General features: G+C 36.0%; 2 protein-coding genes across 4 annotated transcripts; one reads left to right on the top strand and one right to left on the bottom strand.

Moving 5' to 3' along the window:
- Positions 1-802: 802 nt before the first annotated feature.
- Positions 803-6022, top strand: LOC136218438 (agamous-like MADS-box protein AGL30). 3 transcript variants are annotated; one of them, XM_066005299.1, is made up of 12 exons: positions 803-961; positions 1342-1527; positions 1733-1792; positions 1874-1892; positions 2020-2084; positions 2195-2210; positions 2295-2356; positions 2483-2579; positions 3102-3149; positions 3219-3346; positions 3547-3919; positions 5380-6022. In XM_066005299.1, exons 2-12 carry the CDS (start codon positions 1343-1345, stop codon positions 5389-5391), a joined length of 1065 nt encoding a protein of 354 aa, XP_065861371.1. In that variant the 5' UTR covers positions 803-961; position 1342; the 3' UTR covers positions 5392-6022. The 3 variants fall into 3 exon arrangements, with proteins under 3 accessions (XP_065861371.1, XP_065861372.1, XP_065861370.1); XM_066005300.1 differs by having other exon boundaries at positions 821-1081; positions 1736-1792; XM_066005298.1 differs by having other exon boundaries at positions 821-1081.
- Positions 6023-14547: 8525 nt separating this feature from the next.
- Positions 14548-15800, bottom strand: LOC136218437 (expansin-A1). Its single transcript, XM_066005297.1, has 3 exons — positions 15605-15800; positions 15213-15510; positions 14548-15140 (listed from the first exon to the last, which is right to left on the bottom strand). Exons 1-3 carry the CDS (start codon positions 15741-15743, stop codon positions 14834-14836), a joined length of 744 nt encoding a protein of 247 aa, XP_065861369.1. The 5' UTR covers positions 15744-15800; the 3' UTR covers positions 14548-14833.
- Positions 15801-25682: the final 9882 nt, after the last annotated feature.

Here is a 25682-nt window from a genome sequence, read left to right as displayed (position 1 = left end):
TAAGCAAAGGAAAAAACCACCAAATAGATCTATCGAAAAGAGGAATAGGTTGATCGGAGGTAGCATCCAAAGATGGAGGCAATTTCTTTGACACGCTCTCGTCGAAACTTAAAAACAAAAGAAGAAATTGAGAAAGGTGGACAAATTAAAATCGAAATTGAAAGATAAATAGGAAATGACGAATGTTACTCATTGACAACCATTATTAAAGTAAGATAGTTAATCTGATGATCAGAGAAAAAATTAAGGAAAGATTAGTTTCAAATTGATTTATGATTTAAGTATACCACTACTGCTACTTTTCAAATTTTTTTTTTTGTTAACAGAGTATATTCAGCTAACATTCAAAGATGACGGAGTTGGTTGACGATCCAGTGAAGCCACTCGATCCAGAAGATATTATCTGAAAGAATGATCTCACGTCAAATATACGGTTAAAAGAACAATAAGAATTTCTTTCTCGAAAGTAGATCAACACAAAAACATAAACATAGCAATCGGAGAAGAAAGAGAAAGAGAGGTACCTTGAATCAAAGTACTTGATTAGTGCGACCAATAACTATAGAGATCAAAGTAAATAAACTTGTGAAAGGGAAGAGTCTATTAAATGAAAAGTAGATCAGGAGTGTAAGTTTTTATAATAGATAGATTTGAAAACAAAAAAAAAAAATTAAAAGTTTCCACATGAGCAAAAAGACCTCTTCAAACAACTTTATTTTCTCTTCCACAATTATATATAAGGTATATATAATTCCACGTCATTAAAAAGACCTCTTCAAACAAATTCATTGTTTTCTCTCTCATTAACAAATAGATATGTAAGCTCTTTCTCTTTCTCTTTCTTTCTCTCTCTCTCTCTACCCTTTAGGTGGTTCTCTCTTTGGCTCAATCACTAACCTATCCCACATTTAAGGCCTTTTGATTATGTACTTTCAGTTTGTCGTTTGATTTGCTCATTTGGGTAAATTTTTTTTTTCTTTTTGTATCCCATCCTTGATTGTTTTGTCTCCCAAGGGTAAATTAGATTATTTTTCTGCCCTCAAAAAAGGAAAGAAGGAAAGACGGTGTGAATCTGAACCGGGTAGTCTATCTATGATTTGTGTTTCATTAGTTTTTGTTTATCAGAAACTAATGCGGTTTATTTTATTTTATCTAGATTTTTGCTCTATGTTATCAGAATCCCGTTTCTCTGTTTGTTGTGTCAATATGCATTTGTGCTTGTTTTGTTTTGTTTTGTTGCATATGCTATATGATGATTATAATCCATAATGCAATTGATTTATTTAAGATTTGGAATTAGATTTTGAAAAGTGCTGAGTTGAATGGTTGGTAAATGTGTAGGATGGGTAGGGTTAAGCTAAAGATTAAGAAGTTGGAGAACATAAATGGGCGTCAAGCGACGTATGGCAAAAGGAAACACGGCATCATGAAGAAGGCTAAGGAGTTATCTATTCTGTGTGAAATAGATATTGTCCTTCTCATGTTCTCTCCAAGCGGCAAGCCTTCAATATGCAAAGGGAAACGGAGGTACTCTGCTACATGCTTTTTTTTTTAATTGAATAATAAGAGCATAATGTGGTTCATTTGTCATATCACATATTAATGCATTCGGTTGACAAGACAAGTATAGTAATGTTATGGAGCATTCTACCATTGACTGAACTGTATTTTCTTAACCTTATTGACAATTTTCTTAAAAGAAAAGTTTTCTTATTATTTTGAGTAATTTCAGCAGTATTGAAGAAGTAATTGCAAAATTTGCTCAATTAACGCCTCAAGAAAGGGCAAAGAGGTAAATTATACTTGCTTAATCATTTTCTATTCTAGTTCTATCCAATTAAAATCTAATACCTATTTCATTTGATTTCAACAGGAAGTTAGAAAGCCTTGAAGTAAGTCCTTACAATCATTTTCCATTTAATCTTTGACTTCCTTTCACTTATCATCACTTGGCTGTTTTACTTTTCTTTATTCAATTATTGTTGCTAACGGGACTTTTTGTTCTATTTGAGAGTCTAGGCACTAAAAAAAACTTTTAAGAAGTTGGATCATGATGTTAACATACCTGAATTTCTGGGCTCAAGGTAAATACTTTGTGCAAATACATTATTAAATAGCTTTTTGGGGGACTGTATTTTGCCAAGTATATGTACTAAAAAACATCATTATTTCTGTTTTTTTCTTTTCTTTTCAGTTCTCAAACAATAGAGGTATGGCCTCAAACAGTAAAGACATTACATATCTTGAAACTCCTATATATAAGCCAGTTACATGTTTGAAATTGCATTGTTCAGGATCTAACAAACCAATCAAGGTTACTGCAAAATCAACTTTCTGAAGCGCATAAGAGACTGAGGTGAACATGCACAACTCTTTTGCTGCATAATTAGTCTCTTTTCTTGTTTCATGTATTTGAACTGCAACTTAAAAGAACCAAACTACTACCCTATGCTAATTTGATAACTTCTTTGAGTTTCTCCAGCTGTTGGACGAATCCAGATAAGGTCAATAACGTAGAACATCTGTGGCAACTGGAAAATTCAATCAGGGAATCGCTTAATCAAATTCAAGCTCATAAGGTATGTCAATCATTCCTGTCATTATAGCTTGGATTAAGTGAATTTAAGTTCATTCATTGCTAGAATGATTATTAGACTATCATATGTGAAAAAATAAATGAATGTAAAGATATGCTCTGTTCAGATGAATTTAGTGCCTGAAAGTCTAACCATCTTTTTTTTTTACGAAATGAATAAGAAGAGATTGAGGAGCCTGAAGATGTTTAAATATCTTAGTATAATTTTAATTAAAATTGGAAGCTCTTCATTAAGGAGCTCGGAGATGTTTAAATATCTTAATCAATCTTTAATTAAAACAAAAGCTCTTCAGTGAAAGTACAAAAGAAATAATAAAGTTAAACTTGCAAGGTACAAAAAGTTGTCGGATTTTAATCAAGAGCCCAAGTGAAAAATAAAGCTCATTGTTGTAATATTTTTTTTGAATTAACAAGATCCAGCACACAGATTTACAATACAACTGGAAATATTCATTTACCATTATTGCTACCATATTTAGTAACAAATTTGACTTACTATTGCCAGGAATATCTTGGAAAACAGCAATTCATGTCACTAGAATGTAATAATCAGGTATGATGGAACTCAATATTTCAGCAATGACTTTCCTTGTTGCTTATTAGAAGATAGCATTATTTGCAGTTCCAAAATGGCATGCATGTACCATTCAGAATGGCCACTGAACAACAGCTGCCACCCATGCCTTGGATTACTAATAATGACAGTCAACCGATTGTGTTACCAGAGGATCCAAATCTACTTCCTCATAGGTGAGTAGGCCTTTGAAACAAGTCATTTAATTTTACCAAATGGCCACCAAGCAATATAGACTGTCTAAAATCTATGTATTGAATGCCAATTCTCATTTTGAGGGAGTACAAAAGGATGGCTGTTTTATTATTACTATTTTAGAGAATGTGCTCTTGTCATGTATTCTCAACCCAACAAATCAATTTGTTCCCCCTTTTAGGGATGTCGAATGTTCTGCAAGTTCCTCCTTTGGCAGTTACTCTGGTTACTTCGGCACAGGAAAAAGTTCTGAGCTTTCTAATTCTAGTCAAGAAACAGGTGTGAATGGTATTCTGAATGAATTAAATGGAACCGCATCGCTGAGATTGCAATTAGCTGGGCATTATCCTTACTTGCCATACAATCTCAATGTGCTGAATGATCCAAAATACCAATCAGCAGCCGAGCTGAACCAACAAGAAAGCCCTGTGGATTTTCCTGTCAATGGAAGTTTTGAAACCTCTAAAGCTGGTTATGACACTACCCCTGGTAGTTGGGCTTCATCATCAGGACCATGTGGCATTACCATGTTTGATGAGCATTTGTTTTCCCGGGTTAGTTCAACCATATTTTTTCTGGTTTTCATTGCATAATTGTTTCTTTTGGTTTTGCATTTCTTTCCCTCATATATAACTGCAAAATTCAGAAGTAGGCTGCGAGATCGGTTAAGCATTCCATTAAACTAATTCAGTCGGTTAACTATTTTTTCAGTTTATAGAAAACACTAACCTTATACTAGTGCATTATATTCGGTTAACCAATTATTTCGCTCAGCTAACCTTTTATTTTGCTGTTCATCCATTAATTAATACACAAAAATATAAATTATATTCTATAATGTTTTATTAGTTAAAGGACATATAATTATTAAAAAAATCATAAATTAATACAATGACATAGTAACATAAAATCACAAGTCACAAACGTAATAAGTTATTTAAAACTAGCTTTATAAACATATAGTCTAAATGAAAATAAATTATTAATAAAATACATTGTCTAAAATTAAAAATAAATATAATTCTCAAGATTGGTCTCCAAATTGCGATATTCAAATTTTCAAACATGCATATATAACTATTGGACCAATTAATATATTAAAAATATATAAGTGCCAAAAAATTAAATTATGGTGCAAACAATAACTAAAAGACATTAATCAAAATTACAATTCATTTAACACACAAAAAAGAAATAAATTCAACTACACATATTTAACATAAACCTTGTATTTTATATATTGGAAATCTAATAATTATCATCCATCAACAAAAAAAAAATATTCTGAAAAAATTAAGATAATAAGTGTCCATAACTATTTTCTATTACAAGCTTAGAAATCAAAGTGAAAAAAAGTTAAACGACCAATGAAATTATAAATCATACATATTTAGCAGTCACTTGCTCAACTAAAATTTACTTAATATAACTGTTTGTATTCATACGAAGTTTGATCCAATTTTGCTCATAAAATGATAAATATACTTGTATATTAATGATAATATATATAAATTAATTTTTAGTCATTCATTGGACTTTTGAAATAAAAAACTTAAGAATGGGGAATTAATTAAAGTGCTAAGTAATAGTTATAGTTTACTACTTCATTTGTAATGTAATTCAGCTTAATGGGACTCCAGACAGTCTTAAGGGTTACATGTGATTAGATGCGCGACAAGACAACTTGTGGTCTTAATCTTGTAATCTATAATGCAGTCTGATTTATCTAGGAAACTTAACTTGAGCCAAGCACAAAACCGTCTCTTATCTAACATAACGGTGTACAATGGTGTAATATTGGCCCGACTTACAAATGTCCTATATACGATATATGTGGATTCTTTGTTTTAGAGTAATATCTATACATAGAATTATTGCATAGTTTTGAAATGATGATTTGCTTACACCATTTTGATCATTGTATGGAATGTGAGATATGGATATCAGTTTTCCAGTGTAGATGTTGTGCATATGTTTGTAGTAACTAACGAGCATTTTAAACTGTTGGGGACAGCAACCAAACTGAAGTTGCAGAATGATGATATTGTCTATTCAAAAGGAGATAATGCATCCAACGGAATGATGCTGCCGAATTTGTGATTGGGTTTTTAGCCAATGCAAAAATATGAGGTGCAGCCATTGAGAATTTATACGAAAAATACATATATAAATATAAGTATGGCATGATAACATGGTGATAGGAAATTCCCAATTGTTAGAAAGAAAAATGGTGCCTGAGGGTATCTGAAATGAGGCATCGCTTTTGACATATTACAGTTTCTTCTTCTTCTGTATACCAACTATATATAGGTTTTTGCCGATTGTTTTTGTTTTTGGTGACAAGGTTACTTAATGCCACCCTTGTCCTTCTTCAGTGTGTCCTCAGCTGTAAATTCAAAACCATATATATATATAAATTGAAAGTAATGATCAAATGTAAATAAACTTGATTGCCTCAAATGCTAAGAAAAGTAAGATAATAAAATTCTGAGAGCTCCCTCCCTCTGTTTACAGAAAAATTAAACTCAGAAAGATTACAAGGATTGAAGCATTTCGATTCGAGGTCCTTTAGCCTCGCTATTTTTACAATCCGATCCCCATAATGTTTTATTTGAACACATCGGTCCCTTTATTGTTATAAAATGGAGAATTTGCCACTTCTGGACATTGAATTCTGGTGTGTTTTCTTGTTTCTTTTTCAATTTACCTCTCCATTTCAGAGAACCTAACTAATTTCACATGAGCTTAAATTTTGTGAAACTGCATTTATATACGTTTAAATGTAATTTTATAAAAGATTGGAATTAATATTTCAATAATTATCCGTTTTATTTCCTTCGCCATTGTTACTCTTTTTTTTTTTCTTGATTTAATTATATCAGATTGCACATATACATACATTGCTTTTTCTTGCTTGTATTTTTTAGACCAATTTCACCTAATTTTAGCTGTTTTTTCTTCATTTAATTATATCAAATTGGTCCTACATTGCTTTTTCTTTTCGATGAATTTTAGTCAATTTCACCTAATTAGATCAAATTTTAGTCGTGTTCAAATGATATTATGTGCATCCAAAAAAAACATTGAAAGTAAGATAAAATCCAACATGGATGTCATATCAATTCTACAACTAATGGTAAGATAGACTATTTAACGGAGTTACAACTGCCCATGAATTCAATAATGTTTATATTACGAGAAAGGGGTTATTAGTCGTCTTCGGTCTTTTCCCGCGTAATTGAATCACAACTAGAAAGCCAATGCACAGTCTCAGCTTTTCCATGGTGTATAACAATAAACCATTGCCTCATGTGAGTTAGCTGGAAAGCGATGATCAAAAGCTACACTTTGAAAATCGTCCCAAATATGCGTTGTCCTTTTGTTATCTAATTCAATTATAAGAGAAAATGAGTTTTTAACTTGACGGGCACTCAAATAATTAAAAGAATGTACTAGACATTGATAGAAAACATATCAACTCAATCGAAAGGTAAGTTTGTCCGATAAAAAAAATGAAGCTTATTGCTAACTGAAGACTACCTTTGGCTCTAGCACATGCAACATCTCGAAGGATTCGACTTTTGGTGATTCTATAAAATTAATGAAGTCCTAAAGGATGCTGTTCATAGACTTAGAGTGGGAGGATAACTGGTATCAGACAATTCGTCATGATACATGTGGACCAATCAGACGCTCCCGCCTCAACAGTAATTATCGGAGCCACATGGATCATTCAAAGTAAGGGCTCAAGATCACACATGACCTTACCCATTGTTATCGCTAATCTTTGCTTGCAAAAATAATTAGACCACGAGCAGCAGAAAGTTTAACCGCTCTTTGTTCAATAATTATGACCACTCTTAACCATTAGTTCTAAGGACAACTTAACAATTTGTAAGAGTGGCAATGACACAAAGATTCTCTAAAACCCGTAGGAATATGAATCAAATAAGATAAAGAATCCTTGAATTTTTTAGGGATGATGATAGGAACGAGCAACATTTTACTCCGAAATTGGAGCGGTTGGACGCGGAGATATTATTCCCGAAACATAGAGATTCCCACATCATCCCCTAATAAATTTCTGTAGCAATTTGAAAAATCCCCGCAAAAATTCCTAATATACCATTAGTCATATTATATATACTTATAATTATCACATTCGATTATGCATGTAATATATAATATAAATAAATTACTAATATAAAAATTAATTTTAATAGCTAACGATGTGCTAGGGTTCTATTATGTTCAGCCGCCGCTACCCTCTTGCCATTGCCCCCTCAATTAGTTCCGCGAATCTGAACTCCCGCCTGCCGCCGCTCTCTCCGTCGTCGTCTCCCCACCTAGATTCAGACAATAGTAACCGGAATAATAAATCGCAACAGAGGAAAAGAATGGTTTTGATAGGGTTTTGTAATTCTCCGCCGCCGCTCCCTTCTTGCCGTCGTCTCCTCGATTAGGTTCACGGATCTGTTCTCTCATCCGCCGCCGTATACTCACTTAGTTTCGCAGATCTGTACGGCGCTGTTCAGATCTGGAATCGTGAAGGTTATTCACCGCCGTTCTCTTTTCTTTAGACCGTGGACCTGTGTGTTCTTTCCTTGTCGCCGTTAAGTTCGCGTATGTGGTTGTTCCCCTGCCGCCGTTCTCCTCTCTGTTGGCTCGCGGTTCTGCTCCGGTACCGGTCCGATCCGTAGTCGAGAAGCTGCAGCTCTTTTGAAATTAATTATTTTGAGTTGATCTTGAACATGGAAAAGAACAATAATTATATTAAATTTTGGTACATGTAAAAAGATAAAAAGGGATTTATTTCATTTCTGAGTGGGTATTGAAAAAGTTTATTTTTACAGTAAGTGTTAAGAATAAGTTTTAAGAATCTCTCCCGTATGAGGAGTTGTAGGGTTAGGATTTGAGTATCTTACCGGTCAATTTTATTGTAATTTCTTCCTGCTTTCCGATCCCGTCGTTGTATTCATTTCAATGGCGTCTTCAAATAATAATGATATGGTTGATGGGGTGGAAAGAAATCTGCAGTTGGGACTTGTGATTGAAGCAGATGATGTGGTACAAACGGCGCCGATTCAACGTTGGAGCTTTCTTGGGCGTTTTTTGACGGAGAGGATTATAAAGACCCAAAAAATGCCGAGTGTTTTGGCTGATATCTGGCAGCCGGCAAAGGGTTTGACGGTGGAACCATTGGGTCCTAACCTGTTTCGGTTTGATCTATATCATCCATGGGAGCGTGAACGGATCTTAAAAGGAGGCCCTTGGACTTTTGACCAACATCTTTTAATCATGCAGAAACTTGAAGGGGATGTTGTACATGGTGATGAAGAACTAATGCATACGGAAATGTGGGTTCAAGTCCATAATTTGCCGAGTGGTTTTATGTCAGAGAGGGTGGCTGTATTGATTGGAAATACTTTAGGGAGTTTCGTTGAATCGGATCCGAACAATTTCAATGGCGTCGGCAGATCGTATATGAGGGTTAGGGTTTCTCTTGATGTTCGGAAAAGCTTGTGTGCTTCCATGCCTATCAGCAGAGCGGGTGAGACTCCGCAAACCATTACGTTCAAATATGAACGTCTGCCTATATTCTGTTTCTTCTGTGGTTGTTTAGGGCATACTGAGAGATTTTGTCTGAAATTGCTTGAAGTGCCTGATCCGGCTACTGTCATACGGACATTCTCGGTCGAACTACGTGCTCTGCCCCGCAGGTTGCAGCCCCCACCGCAGTCGAAGTGGCTCTTGACAAAGCCACCTGAAACTGCTCGTCCGATGGAAATTATTGCGGCCCCATAAAGTCCTATTAGAGGGATTATGAAACAAGGAGTTGGAGCAATGACAGTAATGAATACTGTTTCCTTATTTGAAAATAATAAAGGGACTGTCTCAAAGCAAGGAGACAAGAAGAATAGCATGGTTGTAATGGAGACAAAGAGGAGAAGAAAAAAAGAGGTACTTGAGGATAAAACCTCTGATATGGTGATGGATACAACACCATTGGTGACTGGTTCAAAAAACTTACAGCAGGCGGGCTCTGGAGACCAGACCCGCCGAGGAGAATGAGTACGTTAAGCTGGAACTGTCGAGGTATGGGCAACCCTCGAACAGTTCGTATGTTAAAGAACTTAGTTGCTAGGTTCAAGCCCGACTTTATTTTTCTGATGGAGGTGAAATGCAACCGTGAGAAAGTTGAGGTAATAAAGCGTAGTCTTTCTTATTCTGGTCTCTTTTTCATTGATCCTATTAACCAAGGTGGGGGGTTGGCTTTACTTTGGATAATTAATGGTTCAGTCAGTTTGCTACGTGCTTCTAGAAATTTTATTGATGTCAAAGTCTCTTTACTGGGTTTGCCGGAGTATCGATTAATCGGTTTTTATGGTTTTCCTGAGCGCTCTAGAAGGTCAGCTTCTTGGGAGATGATCCGGGATTTGTGTAGTAATCATTCTTTGCCTTGGGTAATTATTGGAGACTTTAATGACTTGGCTTTACAGAGTGAGAAGAGTGGTGGTCGCAAACACCCACCTAATTTAATTAATGGTTTTTCTGATGTGATTGAGCAATGTAATCTGTTCGAGGTCCCTATAATTGGGCATGCGTTTACTTGGGAAAAGAGCAGAGGCTGTCATAATTTTGTTGAAGAGAAGTTAGATCGGGGATTAGCGTCATCCAGTTGGTTTCAATTGTTTCCTTCGGCCAAAATTATTAATGAGGAAGCATCAGCCTCTGACCATTCAGCTCTTGTGCTTTGTCCGACCTCTAGTGAAGAGGTGTTTGTTCGCCGGTTACGATTCGAAGCTGCCTGGACTCAAGAACCTGATTGTCGTGATCGGATTGTAAGCTCCTGGAATGTGAATGGCTCGGCTGACATTTTGGTTCGACTGGAGCAGTGCGGGCAGGCACTGTATCAGTGGGGAACCGAGCTGCGCAGTCGGTTTTCTTCCAAACTTGTAGATTGTCGAGCTGAGATTAAAAGGCTGCAGAATCGCGTCAACGGGGCTGATCAGGCGTTACTCATAGAAGCTCGGGAAAAGCTGGAAAATATCCTGTATCAACAGGAATTGTATTGGAAGCAAAGAGGAAAAAAACTGTGGCTGGCTGGCGGTGATATGAATTCAAAATTTTTTCATGCAGCTGCTAATAATAGGAGGAAGAAGAATAGATTTGAGAGGCTTCGTGATGCTGATGGACAATGGCGCAGCTGGGGTGCAGGTTTGGATTCTGTTATTCTCTCTTATTTTTCCCAGCTTTTTACCTCGAATGGTTGTGTTTTGGGTCCTATTATTGAAAATGTGGAGCCGAAGCTATCTGTGGAAAATTTTGATATGCTCTGTGGTGTTTTTAATGATGTGGAAATTAAAGAAGCATTGTTTTCAATGCACCCGGACAAAAGCCCTGGTCCTGATGGTTTTAACCCCGGTTTTTATCAGAAATTTTGGGATGTTGTAGGAGGTCATGTTACTGAAGCTTGCTTGTTATGGTTAAATTCTGGAGTGTTGCCTGATGGGATTCATGAAACTAATATTGTATTAATCCCTAAGAAATCAAAACCTGAGATGGTTTCTGACTTGAGACCGATAGCTCTTTGTAATGTGATATACAAAATTGTTGCTAAAGTTTTAGCTAATCGGTTAAAGAAAGTCCTTCATGTTCTTATATCTCCATCCCAGAGTGCCTTTATCCCAGGCAGACTAATCACTGATAATGTTATGCTGGCATTTGAGGTAAATCATTATCTCCATCAGAGGACTAGAAGGGTTTCAAGTGGTATGGCTGCTCTTAAGCTTGATATGTCTAAAGCATATGACAGGGTGGAATGGAGATTTCTTCAGGAGATGTTATTGAATCTTGGTTTCCCATCAAGCTTTGTTAACCTTTTAATGCAGTGCGTTACAAAGGTTAAATATAGGGTTGTCCATGGGAAGCATGTAGTGGGCCCTATTGTTCCACAGAGGGGACTCCGTCAAGGGGATCCGCTGTCACCATACCTTTTTATTATCTGTGCGGAGGGTCTCTCTCTCTACTTATCTCGGCTGGAGTCAGAGGGTCGGATCCAAGGTTGTGTTGTTGCGGACCAAGCGCCAGCAATCTCTCATCTATTCTTTGCAGATGATAGTTACTTCTTCTTTGGAGCCAATCGATCAGAAGCTTTAGCAATTAAACAAGCCCTAAATGACTATGAGTGTGCTTCTGGTCAGAAAATAAATTTATCAAAATCCTCTATATCATTCAGTCGAAACTGCCCAGATGGTGGGTGTGCAGATACAAGTAATATCTTGGGCGTTTCTACTGTAGCCCTCCCGGATAAGTATCTAGGTCTACCTTCGGTGGTAGGAAGGAATAGGTCACATGTTTTTGGTTTTGCTGAGGACATGGTGCGGTCTAGATTAAAGAGTTGGAAAGCCAGATTTCTATCAAGAGCAGGAAAGGAGATTATGATCAAATCTGTTGTGCAGGCGCTCCCTACTTATGCTATGAGTCTCTTCCTATTTCCTATGAATATCTGTGATGATCTAGAGAAGTTGATGAATTCTTTTTGGTGGGGATCGGATAATTCAGGTAAAGGTAGTTTACATTGGAAATCGTGGGATAAGCCGTGCTGCCCTAAAAAATTTGGTGGGATGGGGTTCAGAAAGTTGCACAATTTCAACTTAGCTTTATTAGCTAAACAAGGGTGGCGACTTAGCTCAAATCTTGAGTCTCTTGTAGCACGAGTTTTTAAAGCTCTTTATTATCCGAATAGCTCTTTTCTTGATGCATCGTTATCTGATGGGCATAGCTTTATCTGGCGTAGTATTATGGGTGCTCAAGAGTTGTTAAAGTCTGGTATTCGCAGGTTTGTAGGGGCGGGTGGTGAGGTCCGGATTTGGGATGACCCGTGTCTCCCTGATGATCATTTTCCATATATTGAAAGTGAAAAATTGGATGGTTTAGGGGTGGAAGTGGCGGTTGATCTTATGGAGGAGGGTCGGCGGTCATGGGATGTTGGGTTAGTTTCGGGCATTTTTGTCTCTCGGGATGCAGAACTTATTCTTCGCATCCCCTTATCTAATCGGATTGATCATGATGGGTGGTACTGGAAGGATGACCGACGGGGCAAATATACAGTTAAAAGTGGGTACTGAAAGCTTATGGCTGGATTTGGAACAAATTGGTTCATTGATTCTCCAGTTTGGAATAAAGTTTGGAATCTTAAAGTGCCCCCTAAAGTTAAGAACCTTATTTGGCGGGTTCTTGCTAGCTGTTTCCCTTCTAAAGTTGCGCTGAAAGCCCGGAGGGTCCCTATCTCAGATTTATGTGAGCTCTGTCATGGGGCAATGGAAGATTCTTATCACATTTTCTCAAATGTACTATGGCTCGAGCTATTTGGACTCTCTCGCCTATTGGGGATGTGGGAACCCAATTTCATAATATTTTTGATTATTGGGGCTGGATCTTTTCTAAACCGGTGGAGCTTGTTGAGCTTGTAGCGGTTTTATGGTGGATTATTTGGTGTTATAGAAACGACGTTGTGTGGAATCGAAAAGATTCACACGCCTCGATCCTGTACCATTCGGCCGGTTCTTTTCTACAGGCATGGAAGAAAGCGCAGGCATCGGGTTCTCCTTCAGGCTGTCCGGCTGTGCCAAGCCCGACGGTGTGGCAGCGTCCTCCAACAGGCTTTCTAAAACTAAATGTGGATGGTGCGTCATTTGCGAACGAGAATGTGGCTGGGTTTGGGTGTATCGTTCGGGATGAGTTGGGCCGGTTTGTTGCAGCTAAAAATGGTATCTTACAGAATTATCAAGATGCATCGTTCATTGAAGCGCTATCGGTCCGTGAAGCTCTTAGTTGGATCAAAGACCGCGGATGGAAGGATGTAATCATTGAATCAGATTCTTTGATCGTGGTTCAGTCTATGGCCCGCCCGTTAGAGGTTTCATCTCCTTTTAACGTCTTAGCAAATGATTGTCATTTTTCATTGAACGAGCTTTTTAATTGCTCTATTCGTTTTGTCTGTCGTTCTACAAATTCTGTTGCTCATTTGTTACCTAGAAGTAGTATTTTACCTTTACATCGGGGTGAGTGGTTTTCTGTACCCCCTGATTTTATTTGTAATATGCTTCTTTTTGATTCTTAATATATGCTTCATTGGTTGTCAAAAAAAAAAAAAATACTAATATATATAATTATTAATTTTACTAATAACTAGGAAGTTTTTTTGGAAGAACTAGTAAGTTATTTAATATATTGTAACTTATACAAAGTGCATTTAGCCACTCATATTATTTTCTTATTCATTCTCCTGTTTAATTTTATTTTTCCTAGTGTTAATGTAAAACTTTTGTTTTCGTACTGTTTGAGCAAAAGTCAGATTAATCAATAAATTTTTCTTCGAATAATGCTCATTAGTCATTAAAAACTTTCTGATTAGAAATATTCTTCTGGATATTGCTCGGCTAATCATAGTAAAATCGGACGAACTTCATCTGACTTTAGAATTACCCGTCTAATGCATCCCTAAACGTCTACACATAATGAAATGGTGCTTACGGACCATCTCGTGAAAAGCTCCATACCTAAATTTGTCCTTTTAAATTTATCTAAAAAAATTTAATTTACAGTTAAAATATTAAATTAAACCTAATAATATAGTTATTTTTTTTTTAAACCTCCTAATAATATAGTTATAATGCTCAATTAATTAATAATCTAAACTCTTATATATTATAATATGTATTGGAGTACAAAAATTGAAACTTTTGAATACGGTGATGACAAAATATACGAATAGAATGAATGACAACAAAAATACAAAGCAACGATTTCGAGATAATCCCCAGTAGATTGAAACCCAATCAAAGGGAGTTTTGGAGTCCCATATGAGATGAGATGACAGTAAGGTGATGTTCCACCTATTCAAAGCTGGTCCAATTGCACCTAAGACCTCCAAGAAAGGGGTATATTCTCTTATGTCATTAACTTGGTTGTGAGAGTGGAATCATTCCCAACAAAAGTAACAGTGTTGAAAATGAAGTGATTTTGTGGATAGTTACATTTGTCATTTATTAGTAGAAATACGGATGTTAATTTGTTATATAAAAAAAAAAAAAAAAAGTTATTGGAATACATAAGTAGTGGGTGAGTGCTGATTCGGCAATTATGAAGTATTTGACGTTAGAATAGAAGCTGACGAGGTTTTGTTTGTACCATTCTTTGAATTCATTATTTGTACTGAAAAGAAAAGAAAAGAAAAGATTACAATACAATACAATCAGCTTAATAAAGCGATACAATACTAGTGGCGGGTGGTTAGAGTCCACCTCAGCCCATCTTCAAGGACCCCTACCCTACGACTAATAATAATAAGGTACTAAGGATCCCTCTCCCTCCAGAAATTATATTGTACAAACCAAAGCAAGGGCAATCTTAAAATAAGCCCCGTTTGTTTTTGAGCCAAAAGAAAAGAAAAGACAGTGTAATTAGCGGAATTGGGCACCGGAGAAAGTCTGGCCAAAGGACCAGGTAGCAGGAGCAACATTGTAGGAAAGCAGTGTACGGCCGTCACTTGTTGTGACCTTAAACGAGAGGGTTTGTCCGTTGAGATAATTGTTGCTCTGCCAGTTCTGTCCCCAATTTCTTGACATCGGTTTCCATCCAGTCCTTGAGCCTTTGACGGAGACTCCATGTACATCACCCGCACCTCCAACGTTTGTTATTAGGACAAGGTTGAAGTAGGAATGACCATTAATTGTGAATCTTATGCCTCCTCTTCTTCTACAACCAACCCTGTCATATCATATCATATCATATATAAAATTCAGAAAATGAAAATGAAAATGAAAATGAAAATGAACGTACCTTCTGTAGGCAACAGGAACAATCCCAGATTTGTATTGAGCAATGCGCTGATACACAGGTTGGGAGAGGTCAAAATGGTGCTGTGGAGGATTGCACCAGCCCCCTGCATCGTTTGGAGGACAGAAATTGGTTGCTGTGACAACTATGGAGCCAGGCAAACACCATTTCCTGTCATTTACACACCTTATTTCAAAACAAGAACCACAGCTCAACCCACTGTTAAACAGTGCTGTGCTTAAAGCTGCTGTGTTTGTCCCATAACCCTGGCTGTATAGGTTCCCATATCCACAAGCCCCTCCTGCAATTCAACCTTATTTCTCAATTGCCTCTTTTTTTTTTTTATTTAAAAAAAGAAAAAATGTCCATACATACATACATACATACATACATACCCATTGTGCCGGAAGCATCACCACCACCATAAAAAGTAGCATGAGCGTTTATCCATCCTCCGCCGCCGTAGGCAGTAACAGAGGACGACAGTTGTATACCCAGTACTACGAAGAAAAAACCCCACCCAAAAAGACCCATTTTCCTTCCTGCACAACACAAAAACAGAGTAAACCTAGAAAGAGAAAGAGAGTTGTGAAGAAAAAAGAGTGGGGGTGGAGGGGAATTTATACAAGTTGGAAGGGACTATTCGTACATGCACTTTTTTAACCAACTTCAATACTTTTTATGTGGCTGTGGTTTTTGTCACTTTCCCAATGGCAAATTTCCTAAATCAAAGTGGGCCCATATTCTTCTTCTTCTCAACGCCCATTCCATTCCATTTCCCACGATTTGTCCACTTTAATTATTTTTAGCTTCGGATAATTCACCATCGCCCTACAAAATACCATTACTTTTATTCTTAACATCTACTACCATTATTTAAAATTTTAAAAAATATATATATTTTTTATAGAAAATATCGTGTATTAGATAAAATCAGAATTCAAAACTTGAATAATAAAATTTGGATGACTAGTATACCACTCCATCAGTCCTCGTAGAAAATAGGATGCTCTTGCAAGTTCATGAGCAACACTATTCGCAAAACAACTAACAAAAATGATACTAACATCATTAAGCGAATAAATCAACATATTACAATCATTAAGAACAAGGTAGTAATAACACCTGAAGGCAAGTTGATTAAGATCTAAAACCACCACCTATGCACCAGTTTCAGCAAGACAGTCGTTCATACCCTTTCTGTTGAGCCAACTTAGAGCTTCCCGAATGTCTATAGCTTCCCCTACACAATGCAAGAAATCACCCTGTACAAGTTTGAAAAAATCTCCACAAAACTTGTCGTTGCAATCCCATAGCACCATCTCTAAACCCAGCAGACCTGACCCCCGAGATAACAGAAGCATCCACTTTTAGTTTAAAGCGAACTAGAGGAGGCCGTAACCAGCTAATCACACACCAAACAAAACCTGCCCCACCTGGAACAACATGGACACCAACATTCATCCCCTTTGATTGAGCATCGTGTCACTCCTTCAACCCAATGCACGCTAGACGAAAACAAACATCTGCAGAATTCCTTGAATTATTCCAAATAGAATTGTTTTTATTCAGTCACATATTCCAAACAACCATATCCCACAAACAGCAATTCTCAGCACTAAAATTCGCAAGAATGAATTCCAAATAATCTTCAAAGCAAAGCAAAGAAAATCGCCACCCAACACGTTACCCAAACCAAACGCTTTCCAAACAGACTGAGCATGAATGCAATCTTTAAACACATATAAAATAGACTCAAAATCTAAATTACAGATAGCATAAACAGGATTGACAGCCACATATTTCTCTGTAAGCACAACAACTATAGGTAAAACATTTCTACAAGCACGCCAAAACATATTACACACCTTAGGGGGAACTTTCAAGCTCCACATTTTCTTACACATACTATTACCAAGCCATGATGATGGGATGTAAGACAAAAATAAAGACACAAGATAAAAAACAAAATTTATCAAAGAGATAAGACAAAACTCAACTTGTTGGAGAGACAAGACACATCTTAATACATGTAAAATATATATTTTAAAAATGTCTTTTTTAAACATTTCTTAAAATATCAAATAATATATAAAAAAATCATATTAGAATTCAAACTACACATAGCTCTACATAAAATAAATACGCAAAAAAAAAATATATTTTCAAATCTAATTTCTCCATACAAAGTTCGATATCTATAATTCGGCAACAATTTATACTATAGCTTCATTCGACTTCAAATACAGAGATTCAAAATAATTTCTAAAATATCCAATAGAAAACTCAAAAAAATGGGTACAACATCGAATAGGGAAGAAATCAAATTTCATTTTTATTAATGGAGATTACGTGAACTAAATAAAAGGGTAAATTATACCAATGGTATCTGAATTTTATCTTATTCACTCTTTGGTACCTAGATTATATTTTGTCCCAAAAATATACCTGAAGTAATGATAACTGGACAATTTAGTTTATTTTACCGGTTAATGACCGGTCAATAAGAGTTTCATGAGTTAATTATACCAATGGTACCTGAATTTTACCATAATTCACACTTTGGTACCTGGATTTTATTTTGTCCTAAAAGCATAACTCAAGTAAAGGTGACTGAAAAATTTAGTTTATTTGATCAGTTAGTGACCGGTTAATATGAGATTGACTATTTTGAACTAAACATTGGGACTCATCATACACTCAATTAACATAAAATTACAATACTTTATGTTAATTGAGTGTATAATGAGTCCTAATTTTTAATTTAAAATGGTCAAACTCGCGTTGAATGATCACTTATCAGTCAAATGTACTAAAATATTGAGTCATTTTTACTTGACGTGTATTTTTTGGACAAAATAAAATTTAGGTACCAAAGTGTGAATTAGGATAAAGTTCAGGTACCATCATTGTAATTTACTCATAAAACTCGCATGGACCGCTATTGACCGGTAAAATATACTAAATTGTCCGGTCATCATTATTTCAGTTATATTTTTAGAACAAAATGTAATCTAGGTACCAAAATGTGAACTAGGATAAAATTCAGGTACCATTGGTGTAATTTACTCTTAAATAAAATGAATGCATCTTCTACAGTATCATAAATGTTTTAGAATTAATAACAATAAGATTGCTACAATTTACGAATAAGTTTAAAAATTTAAGAAAATAACATAAAAAATAATTCAAAATGCTCGTAAGTTCAATGAAAGTGGAAAACATGTTAAAGTGCATAAAACCTACTATAACTTTTTTTTTAAAAAATATTGAAATTTAATTCAAAATGAATTTCAAAATAAAACATTGCTATTTAACATCAATTTCATCGAATTTGACATGTTCTGAAATTCAGGATAAGTGCATAAAATTGACTAAAATTATATAAATTTCACTAAATTAATATCCAAATTGATGTAAAAGTTACAATTAAAAAAACTATTTGAAAACACAAATAAAATATAAGTATCAATATCTTTACAGTACGAAATTACACTAATTTATTACAATTTATAAAACTACTTGAAAGGGGATGAAAATGAATAAAATAAAAAGATATCAACTCAAACTCATATCACAAAGATTAATAAAAAAACATTACAAACAATTTTTCAAAAAAATAGTATAAACTTCAAATTTTAAAGTGCAATTTAACCCGATTTTACATTACTGAAAATATAATGAAATTGAATGTAATTATGTGAAATTAGACAAAACCAATAGAAACTAATTTCAATCATATTCACAAAATAAGAAAACTTAAATAAAATGTTACACAAAATTTAGTATCAGTTTCAAAACATTAACAATTTTTCAACCTCTAAAATCCACTGACACTGGAATAAATCGACTGAAACCTATATCAAACTCATTCAAACAATTGTGGTAAGCTCTTAGTTTCTTGGTTGAGAGCTTATCTATGATCCTAGAGGTCATGAGTTCGAATCACATGGGTGGAGTGGGTTGAGGGGTTTTCTTTTATCTTTAATGTAATTTTCATTTGTTTAATGTAAGTGCATTGTGCACAACTTAAAAAAAAACTCATTCAAACAATTAGAAACTTTAAAAAATGTCTAAACAAGTTTGAAATGCTTTTCGGAAAATAATAAATAGTAATAAAAAACAACAATAGAAAAACATTATACAACACAATATATTTTATTTCAATTTACAAAAGAAAGTACAATATAAATGCTACTTCAGTACTTAGTACAAACAAAAACATTACTTATGTTGTGGATGTGTTCTGCAATTTTTTAAACTTAAGATTATAATCATTGCATCTTTTGAGATTTAATTTCAATATTTTTTTTATATAAAAATGTTACTTTTGAGGTCCTCCTTCTGTTAGGCCCTAGGCAACCGCCCTTCTTGCACATGCCCAATAATGACCATGAATTTATGTACAGTTCAAAGGTTTTATGTGAAACTCGATTTTTCATGAAGATTTTTTTTTTTGTAAAATAAGAACTTTACATAAATTAAGTTTCATTTTACGTAAATTATGCCTAAAAATAGAGGATTTACGTAAAGTTCAAAAATTGTTATGTGAAACTTGATTTTTCGCAAAGATATTTTTTTTAGTAAAATAACAACTTTACGTAAATTATGACTAACAATAAAGGATTGACATAACATTCAAGAGTTTTACGTGAAACTCGATTTTTGTTTCGAAGTTAATATTTTTTTATAACATAACAACTCTACGTACATTAAGTCTCAATTTACGTAAATTATGTTTAACAATAAAAGATTTATGTAAAGTTTAAAAAATTCAAAGTTGATTTTTCGCAAAGTTAATGATTTTTTTTTTGTAAAATAACAACTTTACGTAAAATCAGTCCCACTTTACATAGACTACATGCATTTGCACCGTCTCGTGGTCTTCGTTAGGGAGATCCTTTGTCCCCTTACCTTTTGTCCTTTTTATGGAGCGTCTCAGCCACATGGTAGAGGATACGGTTCATCATGGTGTCTAGAAACCTATTTCATTAGTGGGTCCTTCTCTTTCTCACGTTTTTCCGCTGATGATATCGTTTTGCTTGCTCAGGCATCTGTTGCTCAGCATGTGACTATAAAGAATGTTATAAGTCATTTTTGTGAGTGCTCGGGTAGCGTGTTTGGTCTATTGTTCTCTGAATATTTCCCATTATACGAGTAGAGGCATTTGTGATTTTGAGCGTATGGAGAGCCTAAGATGTACTTAAGGATGTTGCTAGTTCATTATATGATCAACAAAGAGACATTTAAACATGTGGTTGATCGGGTTATGGCTAGAATAATAAGGTGGAAGGCTAAGTGTTTGTCTTTTGTGAGTCGTGTTACTCTAGTTAAAGTTGTGGTTGCTACCATTCCAACCTATTCTATGCAAACTGATGTTTTCCCAGCAAGCATCTGCAACCGTCTTGACACTCTGAATAGGAATTTTATTTGGGCCTCATCATCAACCCAATGGAAAGTTCATCTTGTGAATTGGAAGCATATTTCTTCCCCGAGGCAGACTAGTGGCCTTGGGATCCGTCAGACTCATGATTTTTTAGGGCGGCTCTTCCCTCATATTAATATCAAATTCTCATTGTCGTATAGACCATTCCATCAATCTCCCTTAAGTTTATGGCTTTTGCAACACTTTTCTCATCAGTATACCGGTCCGTACTATTATAGTATGTGCTAGGAAATTACGTCTGAGATGGATGGAAGTTGTTACAACTTCAATGGCCATTTTATCCAACTTTGAATATTTAACTTCAGCGTCTTTCAACACCTTACTTACATAGTAGATGGGAAACTTCTCTCCTTCTTCTTCTTCTCGGATAACCATTGTACAAACAGCTCTATCGGTAACAGATACATATAGATACAAGTCTTCTCCCAAGATTGGCCTACTCATTAAAGGAGGTTCAGTCAAGATATGTTTTATGCCCTTAAAAGCCTATCGATAATCCGGTGTCCACTCGAATGTTTTTTTCTTTTTACCACCTCGTAAAAAGGTAGGCATCATTTGGCTGAACATGAAATGACCCGCCCTAAGGCTATGATTCGCCCATTTATCCTTTGCACTTATCTAACATTCTGTGGTGCTTTTATACTCCTTTCTAGCTGATAATGTAGCCTAGAAACATTCCTAAAGTGGCTCCAAATGTGAACTTCTCAAGGCTAAGCTTCACATTGTACTGTTGGAGAACTAATAAAATTTCTTTGATTTCCTCCGCGTGCTTCTCCATGGAAGTGCTTTTGATGATAATGTCATCAACATATACTGAGAAATTATTGCCATATGTTCCTTTGAAGATTTTATTCATCATCCGTTGATATGTTGCTCCTGCATTCTTCAAACCAAATGACATGAATTTAAAGTAGTATGTGGCATGATTAGTGACAACGGAGGTCTTGATTTGGTCTTTTGGCTCCATCCGCATCTGATAGTAACTGGATTTGACATCCCTAAAAGAACATACTTCATAACCAGCGGTTCCATCTACCAGGATGTCAATGTAGGTGTCTTTTGGACAAGCCTCATTAAGATCTGGGTAAATCAACACACATCTGATATGATCCGGTTGGTTTCTTCATGAAGACCATATTAGATAACTATTGGGTGTATATTACCTCCTTGATGGCATCCGCCTTTTTTAACTTTGCTATTTCTTTTTTTATGCCTTTTTGTCTTTCGGGTCCATGATTCTGTCTTTTTTGTGCGACTGGTACTGCATCTTTAACCATGTTTAACTTGTGGGTTATAACATATGGACTTACCCTAGTTAAAACTTCATTTCCCATACAAAGACACCTTCACATTCGGTCATCACTTTGGTGATGGCTTCTTTTATTTCAGGCATCGACCTTTTAGTGATCTTTACTTTCTTCCTAGTGGCTATTATGAGTAGCTCCATTTCACCAAGAGCTGTGGTAATTGGTTCGTCTTCTTCGTCTTCTTTTTCTTGTGGGTGCATTATTAGTGAAGCAGAGTAAGTCTCTTGTGCCACGTTTTGGTTTCCCTTTATCATAACCCCACATTGGTTTATGGGGATATGGATCGCCAAATGTCGGATGGAGATTAGTGCTTTAGTTTCTGAAAGGAATGGTCTACCCAGGATGACATTATACGCCAATTATCCATCCATGATGGATAAGTCTAGATCACCCTTCCAGGCTTGATTGTCATCTTTTATCTCGCACTCCAACATTACTTGACCCTTGGTATGTATCATATGTCCATTTACTCCCAATATTTCTACGAATGTCGGCTCCATTCGTACTAGATCTGTTTTAGTTTGGCGAATTCTCATTTGGTTATAACATTGTAAGAGCTTCTAGTGTCAATCATCACTCGCTTCATATTCCATCCTTCAATGGTCACGGTTATCACTAGAGCATTCGCATGTGGGGGGAGATAATGCTTCTTGATTCAATGAACGGGTGGTTAAGGGAATCTTTACTAATGTCAGTCTATGCGGATGTCTTGGTTCTTTTAACTAGAGGTTGGTATCCTGGCCCACCAGCTATGACGGTTATAACGCCCTTTGATTTATTTTTTTGATCTGACTTCCGCTTGCCTTCTTCCGAATCTCTGGGGTTTTGGACGAATCTATTTAGCTTTCCTCTTTCTATCAGCTTCTCTATTTATTTGGACAGCTCCCAACATGCCTCTGTATCATAGCCATTGATCTGGTGGAATCAGTAGTATGCTTTGGAGTTTCGTCTGTCATTCTCTCCATTTTTGGAGATGGGATATTGGATATCTTATTTATATTGGCTTTTCTCGGTCCATATGAGGATCTCTCTCTTTGGAGCATTCAAGAGGGTGTATGTTGGTCTTTCTCGAGTGCTTCATTTGTTCTTGGGGGGCATATCTCGAGGAGTTTCTTTCCCCTTATTCTCATTTCTTCGATTTTTTTAACATCGCTCTTCTTTCTCACTTTACATCATCTAGATCCATGAATTTTTTTGTACATGTTGATCAGCTCTATGAGAGTCCCAGGGCGATTTGTGACTCGAGTGATTTGTATACACAACTGGTTAAATTTATCAATATATTCCCTCAAGGGATGATGTTCACCTAGTACTAAATCATACATTCTTCTACAAGCTATAGTCGAGGAATGCATTCAACAAATTTAGCGCAAAATTCACGGTTTAGCTGTTCCCATCCGTCAATCGGTCCTGGAGAAGGAGACTAGAACCAGTCAAACGTCAGACCTTTGAGGGTTGTTGAGAAAACTCTACATATGATTCTCTCATTGTAGTCACAAACATCCATCAATTCTTTGTATTGGCGGGCATATGCCTCTAGATTGCCTTCTCCCTTATATTGTGGCAAAATGGGAGCTTTGAACCTTCGATCTCTCTCATAGCTTAAGATCCATAAAGAGAATGGCGAATCCCTATGAGATGGAGTTTGCCTATTTGTCGGATATCCATATCTAGCTAAAGTATCCAATACTCACCTATCTATCTCATCCATGCCTTCCATGTTAGAGGGTTGAGGAGTAGAATAGTCAACTATTCTACTTCAGGACATGTCTATCATTGGCTATGATCTTACTGTGACACTAGGAGCTGGTCGGTCCCTATTCTGTTGTAGTCTTTGTCATGTCATTAGATCAAACAACCATAATTCTCTCCGAACTTCAGGGAATAATTCTCTCTGAATACCAGATCGATTAATGATTCTAGCTTATCCTGTTGTTGATTCAACATTACGGGCGGGCAAAGGATTCATCATTCCTGGAGGCATATAGGAGGAGAATGCTAGCACGAATCCTAAGATTTCGCCTCCTTGGAGGATAGGTGGTGCACTAGTGTAGAGATGCTCATTTATCCTAGAGATTGGACTTTCATTGTTTGATCCGTGCAACACACTTCCCGGTTGTACATTACTAGGAGACGAGTTTGGGTTCGGGCAGATGCTGCAACTTTGTCAGTAATGTCACGAATATCACAATTAAGAGGTTCCCTACCTTTTAACTCATATTGGTAGCAACAACACCTCCTACCTCGTTAAGGAACGTACGAGGGGATGTTTCATCAAGATTCCCCATTATGATGACATCAGAAGTAGAAACCATTAAATGGAATGGAAAAGGCGTAGAATTATGTGGGGTAGATATGGTTGTACTTCTTGTAGTTGGTATTGCAAGGATCCAAGTAATGCATATAGTGGTGTTCCCAGTAGTGGGAGGATTTGGTAGTCCATCATATGTCATTTTTTCGTGGTGAAACTCTATTTTACTCAGAGCTCCACGCTCACTGCACCAGTTGATAATTGTGTAAACTCCATTGGCTGGAATCTCTTCCTAGTGAGGTGCCGTTGGGATCGGCGAGGGACACTCTGATGCCAAAGTCACTATATCATTTTGGAATAATAAGAATAATTGATAAGAGTTTTAGGAGAGTTAATAAGCATACCTAAAATACCTCAGAGTTGGGGTATTTATACAGATTTTTGAAACCTTTTTGGCATTAATGACGCTTTATTCGAACAGTCTTGTCATTACTCCTTTTAATGGCTATTAATTGCCATTTAGTTATATTTATTCTCATTTATAGGTGGCTGTAAATGCCCCCATAGATATTTTTGGAACCATCAAGGCGGATGTACGTTGGTATGAAGAATAATGGTGTGGGTCTCTTTTATTCAACTCTTATCATGACATATTTTGTTATGGTGTATCTCGTTATGATCCATGTGGCGTGACATAATGCTGGAGACTCATTCCCTTCTTTTATTATTATACATTTACTTCAAGGATAACATTCAGATGTTATTAATATCTTAATTGCTCCTTGAGGATCTTACTAACCTTCAAAACTTGCTTCCCATTTGATTTCTTCCACACCCACATCATATCCTTATTTTTGGGAAATCAGATGGTAAAGTAATGGTGGTAATGTTAATAGGAATAATTGTGTCCTACTTTTAATTCATGAATCTTAAGAGTTGATTGTTCTTCCTTTTAGTTTTACGCATCAAGACCTTTTTCTCTTTTCTACTTATTGTGTCTCATGGATCACTTGCATTGTTCTTCAATGGAAGCTCCCTTATGTGTATGAGCTAGCCTTTTTCCTTGCAAACGTCTTTTTTGAGTCTGAGTGAGAAGAGTCGGGAATTTCTTATGCCTTACCACTTACCATCTTCGGTTGGTGGTATGACAAAGTGCGGTTGGCTCCTGAAGAATTTTGGAATTTGAGATTTGGATTTTATTCTCTAGATATGGACCCTTTTGAACACAATGTCATTCCCATCCATGATGTCCATTGAGTTTGCCTTAGGTCCTCATTTAGTTGGTCTTTGGTTCAACATTTGTCTAAGGTCTAGGATGTTACATTGATTGGTGCAATTGGTGGGAAGAATCCTCATCAAGCATTGCATAATTTTTTGCAAACTTTTAAATTTCTCGATTTATCTTATCTTGCACCACATTTCAAAACTTTTGATAAGAGTTAGTACCATGAATCTCATGAAACTTAAAG

Source organism: Euphorbia lathyris, chromosome 2 (assembly GCF_963576675.1).
Source record: "Euphorbia lathyris chromosome 2, ddEupLath1.1, whole genome shotgun sequence".
In the NCBI taxonomy this organism is placed as follows: domain Eukaryota; kingdom Viridiplantae; phylum Streptophyta; class Magnoliopsida; order Malpighiales; family Euphorbiaceae; genus Euphorbia; species Euphorbia lathyris.
The sequence above is the reverse complement of the archived record's forward strand: the minus strand, read 5'-3'. Positions and strand labels throughout refer to the sequence as shown.